Below are 12037 nucleotides of genomic sequence, written 5' to 3' on the forward strand. Positions count from 1 at the left end.
AGGGACAGGGAGCAGTGACAGGATGAGCAGCAGACACCCTTGCAGAAGCTGGAGGATCAACCACCTTTCCAGTCCCTCTTCCCACCCCAGCAGCAGCTGCTCAGGCCCTGCTTCCCTGCACACCAGAGCACTGAGTGTGTCACGCCGTGCAGCCTTGTACTGAAAGCACACACAGGGACCAGTCTGGGGGTGGGGGGACAGCTGCCTGTTTGCCTTTGCCTGGAGAGTTTGTGTCATGTCTGCAGCCCCAGCTGGATCTCAGTGCAGAACACCCCAGGTCCTGGATGGCCTGGATGCCCATCGAGCCCAGCCTTGCACTGCAGAGGTCAGTTGAGGTTCCTACCATGCAGAACCTTCCCTCAGCGCTAAGGAGGGAATAATATTTTCAATGTTGGTAAGACTCGGAGAATTATTTCCTATATGCAACCAAAAAATTTCTAGACAGTGTCAGACAACACATCAGGAAAAGAGACATGAAGGCCCCTAAGAGTTTACTAGAGAAATTACTCACCCACAGAGTAATTTCTTCCTAGACCTTGCTATCAAAAGATTTATTTATGTCCAGAAGAATAAGTATTTTATAATCTCATTAAAAATAAAGTACCCTGGATGCATCATGTTTTCAAGCATTGGCCTCAGCAGTATCATGTGGATGAGAGGAGCTCTGGTTCATTTTCCTTTGTATGAAGTGCCCGTCTTTACCTGTCGTCTCTACCCACCTTGAACTGTCTCTGTCTTGCTCTCAGCAGCTGTCTCACTGTGAGGGTGGATGCTGGAGGAGGTGGAGGACCAGAGCAGAAGCTACACAAACTGCACAGGATATTTCCAAAGTGAATGGGGTTCACAGCTGATCGCTCTAAACACAGATTTCTGTTTCAACAGCTGCTGAAGGGTAAGAGTGGTGTCCTGAAAGAGAGCTCATGTTTTGCTTGCATTAATTTAATGTTATGTTATTGGACTTCTGAATCAATCCTTCCCTCACCTTCCCAGCCACTTACAGTAGTAGGGGCCTCCTAACCCCTCAGCAAGATGAACAAGACCAAGGGAGCTTTTGATAGCCCAGAACTGTGGAGCCCAGGTTGCACGCAGAGCAGCACCTCTCTGACCAGTGTGGCACCACCCTTTGCATTTGGACAGCAGGCTACAGACACAGCCCTGAATGTAATCCTTATCGTGGTCCTCCTCATCAACATGATGTCTCTGGGACAATGGAGATAGCCAAGATCACAACTCACCTCAGGAGACCTAAAGATGTGGCAATAGCCGTAATGGCTCAGTACAGCATCATGCCCTTGACAGCATTCTTACTGGGCAAGCTCTTCCAGTTGGGCACCTCAGAATCCCTGGCCATCTTCATCTGTGGCTGCTGCCCAGGGGGAAACCTCTCCAACATCTTTAGCCTGGCACTGAGAGGGGACATGAACCTCAGGTAAGGAAAGCTACATACCCCTTGATTGTCCAGGCCAATCTAGTCATACGACTGGTTCCGAAACTAATTTAATCAATATAAGGAGGCCGCAAGAAGCTGGACAAAGACTGAAATGCTAAGTCCAAAACATTTTTAAAGCACCCATATTGCTCGGTAAGTTAATTTGTCCCTGTTTACAACGGGACTTTGTTCCTTTCTCTGAAGCATTGGCATGCTGCTCTTGATGACATGGGTGCAGGAACACTTTTTCAGCTCCATGTAGCAGTACATAGAGCATATATATATGCTGTATGTATCCGTGGAGTTCTGTGTAAACTGGTCACGCTGCCTGAAGAGGCTGCATCAGGGAGAAACGTTGAACTAGCAGAACACCGCTCTCCAACAAACCCTAGCAATAAAGCAAGATCCAGCATGAAAATGCAAAGTATTACTTTTTCTCTCAGTTGTGAATTTCTGAAATGTGAACTGTACCCATGACAAGGGTCCTTTCTCACCTTGTGTGAAACTTGAGTCATCTTCTCACTTCTCCATTCATATCACATCCTTCTACAACCTGTCAGTGATGTTGGGGAGATCTCAGTGACAAGCTGGGAAAAAGCAAGGTAAAGTCTTACATTAAAATCATCTGTCCAGGCAAGTAATCAGATGAGCATATTCCATTTTTAAAAAGTGTTGTTCTTCTACTGAGGGGTCCTTTCTTCATCTCAGTGCTGCTATGACCGCATGCTCAATGGTCCTGGCAATTGGATTACTGCCACTGCTTCTGTACCTTTACTCAGGAGGACTCTATGAGGGTGATTTGGAGGGCAAGGTACCTTACAAAGGAATAATCACCTCCATGGTGCTGATGTTAATCCCCTGTGCCATTGGCATCATCTTGAATGAGAAGAAACCACAGTACACTGGCTTTGTCACCAAGGTAAGAACTATCCTGTGCTAGTGGCCTTTCAGTCAAGGGCCTTGAGGAAGTTTTCAAACATAGAATCACAGACATATTAACTTCTTTAAGACATGACACAAATCAATGACAGGGTTGAGGACTGAGCTCAAGACATCCACTTCACCACTTCAGTGATTACGATATTTGCCCAAGGAGAAGTTCTCCATATTTTCCAGGCAGACATTTTGTAGCCAACTTCCTACATTGCTCTCCTTGGCTTCAGTTTTAACTTTGGGGGTTTTTTGCTATATCAGCACTAATGAACCTCATAGGCACCACCCTCAACTACTGCTGTAACCAAAGCAGAACCCAGATAAAAACCAAACACACAATAACCATCCCAAAACAAATGAAACCCACCCCACTGTTCTCAGACATCTAGCACTAGGCAAAAACCAAATCACAATGTTGCTGCTGAAGTCATTGAGATACCTATCCAACAGAAGCCACTAGATCACCAAGTGTCCACTCATGCCTGGAATCATGTCCCTGCCTCCTTTATACATCAGGCATTTAAACAGCAAAACAGAAATCCAGACAACCACAAACACTATTGTCTAACTCAAGAACTCCACTAGGCTCTACCTGTGAGTAAAGTGGTTTCCTTGGCACCTGCTTGGGGTGGACTAGAGTCACAAAGGGACCTGGACAGAGACATGTAGCAATGCCTGAGAAGCAAGCAGCTTGTGCAGCAAGACCAGTCATTTCACATACAGACCAGAAAGGTATTTGGTTATTTAAGGTCTCTCTCGGTAACAGCCCGTGATGGTCTCTTGTTGATTACTGATAACATTTACGTCCATGAAAGTCACTTATGCCCTCTGTGTACTTCACACGTGATGGACGGGGAACTGGGTACAGCTGCTTCTAAGAGCTGAGCCCGATTTTGCTGGGGATTTCTCTCTTGTCCTCATCTCAATCACTTCTATTTTAGGCAGGGATGGTTATGCTTCTACTGTCATCTGCTGCTATAATTGTTCTGTCTGTGGCCAACATGGGAAGCTGTATCATGGTCGTCTTCTCACCATCCCTCCTTGTCGGGGTCTCCTCCCCCTGCCATGTAGCCCTGGCAGAGGGGCCCCTGCTCGGGACACGGGATTTCCCTGCCCCTGGTCAGCCTCGTTCCCCATCGGTTGCTTTGTGTTCCCCTGTGTGGGCAGGGACCCTTGGGTCCCGTGATTGAGCAGTTCCTCAGCAGAGCCCCGGCCATGCGGCTGGAGAAATAAACATCTCTGAAACATCTACCAAGAATAGGTCCGTATATATTTCTTTTCCACGGGACTCCTTGTTTGATACGTGTGTTACAGAATCCCCACTGCAACACCTCCTGGGATCTTCTGCCTTAATGCCTCTCACTGGATTCCTGCTGGGCTATGCTGTCTCTGCAGCCTTCAAGCTCGATGACTGGTATGTTCTTCCACACCTACCTCCCCTCTCTCTCTCTCGTCAGGAACAGAGAAGTATGGCAGCTCTGCTTCGTGGAGCAATGGTGAAAACATGGATTTTAGGGATATACTTCTGTAGAACACTGACCCCAGTCACCCAAAATAGGACCTAGGAATACAACCAGACACAGTACAAGCTGGTCCCAAGCCATTGACTCCCATACTTTGAGTGGGAAGAGAAATTACTTTAACCTCTGCTTGGCTTATCTGATGAGGGAGGAATAGCTAAGCAGGTTTTTTTTGACACAGGCACCTGATCACCATGGAAGGTTCACTGAACAAGCAGATGGATTGTTTTGTCTTAAGGTCACTAGTGACCTGCTAAACATATTTCCAACCTCTGGTCTCAGTAATGAAGCTGGGAGAATTATTAGCACCAAAAGAAACTCCAAACCCAAAAAACCCCAAATCCAAAGAACTGAGAAGTACCAACAGAGCTCAAACCCCAAGTGACACAATTATTCCCCAGCTGATTGCTACCCCAAACCAGTCAGTGCATTCAGATACAGCCCCAGGAATTTAGAATGAAAACCTGGCATACAAAACCTGCTCCTCCTTCTTTTCCTCATCCTACCTAAACCAGGTAGGAATCCTCCTAGTCCTATTTTATACCTTCGTATGTTGGACTCTTATGACCTCAGAAGGAGGTTCCTTCCCTGCAAGAAGATGCAGAGTCCAGAGCAGGACACAAGGCTTCCAATACCATTATGAACAAAGTTCACATTTGTAACATCATCTGTCTCTGCCCATTGCAAGGGGAGCAGGAGGCAAAACCTTCTAGGGATTGCAGTATTTTTCCAGACAGAGCAGCTTTTAGGCACAGGCAGATACACCAGCAAGGTGGGCAGGGTTCTTTTTCAGTTGTCTGAAGCAATTTTAATCTGTAATCTATTTTTTTCTCCTTCAGTTGCAGGCAGACAGTGTGCATGGAAACTGGCTGCCAGAACGCACAGCTTTGCTCAGCTATCCTCAAGGTCGCCTTTGCCCCAGAGATCATCAGCCCCTGTATTTCTTCCCACTACTCTACTTGCTGCTCCAGCTTGGAGAGGGATTTCTGCTCATCCTGGTCTTTCGAATCCATGACAGAATAAAGCAAGTCAATGGCAGGTACAGCTTTGCTCCTTTCTTTCTTATGCTTTCCAAGCTAAGCCACACATGCTTACAATATAACTACCAATGAATCACTGCTTTAAAATGAAGTCAGAATCCAGTCGCTCTTTAACTCGGGATTACATACCCAGTACATTAAATTTAAATCAGAGTCAAAAATTCAGAGGTAACTGAAGACCTTAGAAATTTCATGGACTTCTTGCACCAGCAGAATGTTTCATACAGTTACATACTATCAAAACTATCAGGGCTCAGGTTTTCACAGTCCGGTGCTACACTGGACACCCTGCAAAAGTCATGACTTGCACTGAGCAAAGAACAGGGGTGTTTGCGTGCGGCTAAAACTACACAAAAACATTACATATTCTTCAATGCAACAAATCCCAGCTTTGCTTCAAGCTGCTAAGTGATTCCCTGAAGGGCGTCGCTTTTGAAGTGGGGTGAGGGAGAAGAGGACAGAACTACCAAGTACTGCAGCCAAAGGAAGGAAACATTTGGATCTTTTTCTAGAGAAGTATGTAAAAAGATTGAACTTAATTTAAAAATATATACAATATTGGTATAGATGTGAAGTAGACTCTCCAACTCCAGCAGGTCCGTAATGCCAAAGCTCAGCTGACTAACTGCACAGATAGCTGAAGGAGGCACTGCTAAATGAGATCCTCCACCTGTCACCCCTCTGATGCTGCCAGTCCAGCTTTCTCCAGTGCCTTGAGACAGAGATGCAGCAGAGTAGCTGCTACAGAGCTGCTTCAGGATCACTTTACTACATCTTATAACTATGCTGAAGGATAACTTAATGGGGGGAAAAAACACACTAATTTGGATCCTCGGGTGTGTGTTCAGTGCAAAGCCGTTGATACTGGAAACAGCCATGGAAGTGCTGGCAAGACTACTGTAACAAAAGGGTTGTTTTCCAGCCTCCAAGTCATAAATGACTGGAAAGAAAATGGCTTCAGTCTTCTGGCAAGGCTCCCAAGTTCCTTCCTCTCATTTTAAATCACACAGTAATCCCAGTTGTAGCTGTCACCACCTTTCCCTAACCTAGTTTCAGAACTGCCTATTCTCACATTTTTCTCTTTCTTCAGAAGCAGCAAAAGTGATCTGTGCAGGTGTGGACACAATCAGTGCTCAAGATACAAAATCAGTGTCAAGACATTGCAGAAACAGTGGAAAACAATATATGGATTCTGCAGCAGCTACTCTCCCAACCCTCCAAGCTCCACCTTCTGCAGCCAGCTCATAGGTCTCCAGCCATTATGTCAGACTTATCTACATGCTCATTACACACCAGCCACGGAGCCATCTGCACCCACACTGTTATTCTCCAAAGACCTTGCTCCTGACTAAGCCTGGCTCTGTCAGCCCAGAAAGGAGACTTTCAGTGACTTCAAAGCCACTGTGACAACCCTTTGGGACAGCTGAAGAACATGCTGCCAAGTGACTGTCCCAGTTTTGCCTGTAAGAAAGTCACTGCTGACATCAGGTCCCTTTCTTAATTTCACTTACCTGTAACTGTCCTGCTGGCACATGATGGAAGCATATCCTCACGATACCACTGCAGATTAATGCAATTTCTCTAACAGACCCAGATGACCTCTGGAAGTTTCTCTGTGCAGACGCCAGCGAGACTCAATGCACAGCCAAGCAGCCCACGGGCTGTTGGTCGCTCCCATCTTCCAATGGATACTGTGGTACCAGTGATCCCACACAGCAGAGTCCACACAAACCATGATCACAGCCACACAAACTGCTTTTGTGTGTTGAGTTTGGGCCCAGCAAGCTGTACCTCCAAAGCCAGATGAACCTTGAATGCGCTTTCCTTTGTAGCAGTCAGTGAACTCAACACACCTGCTCTAGACACCACCTAGGTACGGTCACACTACACACACTCTACCAGGAAAGGCTGGAATCAACATGTCCAATGTCCGAACTATTGTAGTTCATCTCAACTAAGAATAAACAGGTTCACATCAAGAACCTACACTTAATAAACACAGAGTAATTTCTGGCCAGAAATCAACGTAAGTCTCCATACTGCAAAGCCTGGAGTCTGTTTTTAACAGGAAGCTCATCATTACAAGAAGCTCCCCTGGGAAAATGCAGACACCTACTCATGCTGCTTGCAAGGCAAGTAAGTAGTGCAGTCTAGAAACAGAATTCAGAGTAACTACCTATAGACCACGTAATACTTCACATTTAGCCTGAGAGAGAGAAGTCTATGATGCCTTTCATCACACCAAGTACCTTCAGCTACCTGGATTCCAGTTGAAGCCAAGTCCCACCTGGACACAGATGCCCATCATCATCCAAGTAAGAAGGATCAACTGACTTGAGATCTCAACACGGCTGACCTTCCACCCTGGTGGGCGTGAATGCTACCTTTAACCCTGGAAGTTAAAGCCTCCTTGTTCCACACCTCTTGGGATGAGGTCCCGCATCTGCACCACTACGGCTCTGATAATGAAGCCTCCCACGCCCCAAAGCTGTTAACAATCCAGTTAACTGTGGATCCTACCCCCTCTCAATGCCTGCTCCTGGGAGCGCCTGGCAGGCCTATACACTGCCACCTCCAGACACAAAAGCTCCTCCTCCCTCCTTAGCTTGGCACCCAGGAACTCTGCAGCAGCAGGGAGAGGGCAGCAGGGCTGCAGAGACCAATCTCCTGACCTCCCACAAGGCCAAGACCTCGCTCTCAGAGAAACCACCTTGCGCCTCCTACAATCTATCCAAATTCTAGCCTAGGGTATGAAGATCTTTTAAAAGGTTTCAACAATTACCAGAATAGCTTTGTAAAGCACTTTATATGAAAACACATTGTTTTTAGAAATAAATTCTGAAGTTCTCTTGTGGGTGATGCCTTGAAAAATAGAGGGATTGCAGAGGACTGCTGCCACTGGAAGGCACAAACACTGAAACACAGAACCTCTGAGAACCCCTGCTGCAGTACTCCCACCCAACTTATCACCCTACCCCCAGAACCAGGACTACAGCCTACAAAAATGGTTTGTCTGGACCTCAGTGTTCTCATATGCATGTGCACAAACACACTGATGAAGTATGCTGACTACATGTCTTTAACATTCCACACTTCTTATCCCAAGTGATTAAAAGCTAAATGACTCATCCACTCCCCCTTTTTGCTACGAACTATGTCAGCCTGATTATCAATGTTCTTATTTCAGAACACAGAGACATCCAAGGACATCACACGATGTATTTTAAAGGATGCTACTTCTCCCCCCTGCCCAAAAGAGTTATCACTTTGCCACAGCTCCATCTTCAAGAAAGATTTTAACACAGTCACCACCACTTTATTAACACTAAGAAACAAACTAGAAGCAGAAATGTTTCTTTATACTTTATTTATTTCATTCTTAGGTATCAAGAAATAAGAGTGCTTTATAGAATATTATTACCACAGGGCAGTGAAATGGGCATTTTCTTAGTGTAGTGCAAGTCATATTAAATGAAAATATTTTAAAATAAAGTTTTATTACCAGTACCGACCAGCACTTAATCTGCTGACCTATAGCTGAAACAGTGTCTCAAAAGCACAAAAAAATACCCTCTGAAATAAAGCTTTATGTACAAGCACATATAGAGCTCTTAGATGCCTAAAGCTATTAGTCTGAGATATTAAACTAATGTTTTTGAGTTGCTATTCACAGTTGCATATACTGAGAATTAAGTGTCCAGATGACTGCAGAGTACAAAAAAATTTGTCTGCTTTAGTTATAAAGAGCTCTGCCAATATACACAAACTATACACTTCAGACATTCACAAAAAATGTGAGCAAGAAAAGGGTTATCAAAAAACATGTAATACAATTAGTCAATAACCCTTCCCACCATGGTCCACATCTACAAAGTTTCCCCTTCCCTCCCCCCTCCCCATCCAAACCCTTCCCCACAGAAAGTCACATACTTACCACAAGTTTTAGCAAGTATGGTTTAAAAAAGGGCCCCCAAGGCAAGTTATTTATAGTTCAGTTGCCACTGTCAACAGATCTGGACCTTGATCTAGACCTCTGCCGATCCACGGATGATGGAGATTTGGATCTGCTGGAAGAACCACGTTTCTGGCTCTTGTTTGGCAGTGGAGATCTACTAACTGATCGAGACTTGCTATGGCTCCTGCTCCGTGACCTGCTGTAGGACTTGCGGCTGCGGGAACGAGAGCGGCTGCGAGACCCGGAAGAGCTCCTGCTGCGCGACCGCGACCTGCTCCTGGACCTACTGAGGGCACAGAGAGCACCAGGGTCAGCTACGCAACCTCACGGGCCTTGGTGTGACCAGGCAATCCCCGCTCTCCAGCTCGGCTGCCTGGTCCCTGACTTCAAAGTCTCTCAGTAAATGCTTCAGCATTATGTAAGAGTAGAAATCCATACCTGTGCCTTTTGCTGCCTTCAATTAGTTTGATTTTCCTTCCATTAATTTCTTTACCAGAAAGCTTTTCGATAGCATTCTTTAAATCACTGTAAGAGGCAAATTCAACAACCCTATGGAAAAAAAAAAAAATCCCCAAACATAAAATTATTACAAATTGTAGTTACCAATACAAGTGAAATTTACACTGGAAAAAAAACCAACCAACCAACCAACCCCCCAAACCCTACGATGCTCAGGGTAATTATCCCTTGTTATCACTGAAGCATGAAAAATTCCCCTCCCCAAACATCTCCCACATGCATTTTCAAAGGGTAGCTAAATTAAGCCATGAGCAGCTGCTGACACTGAAAGTAGCCAGCTTCCCTCCCCAAGTATTACACATGCAGGTTACTCCACAGCTTTCAAGAGGTCACTTGATAGGCTTACCCTTCATTTAACTTAGGTCTGTGTGCATCTGCAAAGGTTACTTCCCCGGCTTGTCTCATGAAGTCTTTGAGATCCTAACACAAGACCACTTATGTTATGCAAAGAAGTGAAACTGACACTTATCTATACAAAAACAGTTTAAAGCAAACAAAAGAAACTTATGACTACTGGAAGAGAAATTGTTAGATTAATCACAAACATGGCAACTGCCATACTTGTATTCTATCAAAATTGCATTATCTGTATCATGATCTGTATCAGGGCACGAAATAAATGACAAAAGCATATTGCTTTAAGCAAAATGCTAATAAAAGTGTCTTAACATTAAGGTAAATATTAGTCTACAATGATTTTATAGATTAAATAACAAAGAGAAAGAAAGAGAGAGAGAAAAAGAAATAAAAAAGCACATTTTTATATATACTGGATTGACTTTGAAATACTACCCATATATTTTTGGACTATTTCAGTCTCCATTTACATTACAAGTCTTACACGAATAGAGAATTACATTTACATAACACCAATTATTTTGTGCCCCATATGTCATTAAAAATATAGTTTACTTTACCTTTATTAACATTTCCCTAGGCTAGCCAAGCAGCAAACTGCATTAAGCGACCGGAGATACCGTCATGACATATGCCCGACTGGCTCTTCGCCACCCACTTGCCGAACACTACCCAGTCGATGGAAGCCATTAATCGCACTGCCCTCCCTATCAGGAGACTATGGATGGATCCAGACATTCTCTATGCTTGATGTCACCAAGGACCACTTTACTGCGATCAGGATTCCAACGACCACCTAATTTCCAATCTTTCAACTCTTTTCGACCAGGACCTCGTTATTCGGAAGCGTTACAGGAAGAACAGCTCTCAACTTAGGAATCAGATCTCGTTAACGCTCTGGGACCGCTGCAATGTGGCACTTTAAGGAGTGCATCGATTACGTCTAGACCGGCAAACACAGATCTAGAGGTGGCCAAGTGACATTGTAGGAGCTGACTGGAAAGTCAACCAGGCCCGACCAAGAGTGACCAAGACAGAACGATTAGGATAACCCACAGGCACTCCTCGTCATAAGGCCAACGACACAGATAGGCTGGCAAATAAAGGGTTTAATATGTGGTTAAAATGGATTTTAAAAACAAGAAAAAAAAAATATATATCCTCAAACATATAAATTTATTATTATTATGAATTAACGTTAACTAGCTTTCATTCAAAATATTTAAGTTACATTACTAAAAATCATATTAATTACATAAACATTTTAACAAATTAGCTTTTAATTTAATTAATTATTTTACAAAATAATTACATTACATACCCATTAAATGAAGTCAAAATAGTTAATCGTGTTTCAACAAACCTGCCAGCTGACTCGGGAAGACAAATTTTCCACTATGAGGCGATTTTCTGTTCTTAGAGGTGGGGCGTTTCTGTTTTGAAATAAGTAATTCAGACTTGTATTAGTAAATAAAGTATAACCACGTTAAATATTAACAAAGACTATCTAAAGAGCTGTTATCAGCATATCATCATTAGTACTACAACCTGAGCTACGTAACACCCCAAACAACCTAGGGCAGGCATTAAGTACTTGCAGGAGGGAGTGTAAGGATGACAGACATATCTAAGAAGTTCTGTCATCCTCACTATCCTACTGCCACATAAAATGACAAAACGCAAGTAACACCTTTTAATAGCTCATTCTAGCTCATGTTCTTTGGGATGAGCCCAAAGCTCATTTTTTTAAACTGCTCTGGTTTGGAGCTGCACATACCTCCTGTCACTGCGCGGGCGGCGGCTACTGAACCGGTCAGAGTACCTCCCTCTGCCTCTGCCCCTTGAGCGTGCTCTGGCATGCTCAATTGTCACCCTGGGAAGAGAAAAACAAAAACCCACACGTTTTCAAGTTTTTCTTCTTTTATATATGCTTGTAGTTTGCAAGGAATAAAAAAAAGAACCGAACGAACACAAAATAGTCTGAACGGTACCAGTAACATAACTCAAGTTTAAACTAATTCTTATTTTAGATACCCAAGCTCGTATAGCCATGAAATAGGACACCTCACCTCTCACTGCAAAGCTCTTTTCCATCCAATTCATAAACTGCATCATCTGCATCCCTTGGATCCTCAAATTCCTGCAAAACCAAGACAACAAAAACAAACAATTACGTTCCAATGAACGAGCAGATACTTATTTGTCATGCAGTGTGCCTTGATGGGGACGTTAATGGATTTTCTTCAGCAGCAGCTTCATAAACCTCAAACACGAGTGAGCACTA

General features: G+C 44.1%; 2 protein-coding genes and 1 long non-coding RNA gene across 4 annotated transcripts in view; 1 reads left to right on the top strand and 2 right to left on the bottom strand.

Annotated features, from left to right (window-relative positions):
- Positions 1-1327, bottom strand: part of LOC108448536 — an 8949-nt gene extending 7622 nt beyond the window's left edge. Inside the window, exons 1-2 of one of the 2 annotated variants that reach the window (XR_001864434.1) lie at positions 1236-1327; positions 720-906 (exon numbers count right to left, since the gene is read on the bottom strand). This is a non-coding gene — a long non-coding RNA (uncharacterized LOC108448536). Of the gene's footprint in view, positions 1-719 lie in introns of both variants that reach the window. The other variant, XR_001864433.1, reaches the window with a different exon arrangement.
- Positions 1013-5497, top strand: SLC10A1 (solute carrier family 10 member 1). Its single transcript, XM_017741908.1, is given in 7 exon segments — positions 1013-1204; positions 1207-1429; positions 2138-2348; positions 3304-3398; positions 3693-3776; positions 4722-4810; positions 4813-5497. Coding segments are annotated over 7 exon segments (1059 nt in total). The 5' UTR covers positions 1013-1029; the 3' UTR covers positions 4995-5497.
- Positions 5498-8270: 2773 nt separating this feature from the next.
- On the bottom strand, positions 8271-11920 carry SRSF5 (serine and arginine rich splicing factor 5; the record flags this gene model as incomplete). Its single annotated transcript, XM_017741625.1, has 6 exons — positions 8271-9163; positions 9316-9426; positions 9743-9816; positions 11117-11186; positions 11531-11626; positions 11823-11920. Coding segments are annotated over 6 exons (699 nt in total), but the record flags the coding sequence as incomplete, so codon positions are not given.
- Between the last annotated feature and the right edge of the window lie 117 nt (positions 11921-12037).

The sequence above is a fragment of the Corvus brachyrhynchos genome, unplaced genomic scaffold (genome assembly GCF_000691975.1).
Source record: "Corvus brachyrhynchos isolate BGI_N302 unplaced genomic scaffold, ASM69197v1 scaffold115, whole genome shotgun sequence".
NCBI lineage: Eukaryota > Metazoa > Chordata > Aves > Passeriformes > Corvidae > Corvus > Corvus brachyrhynchos.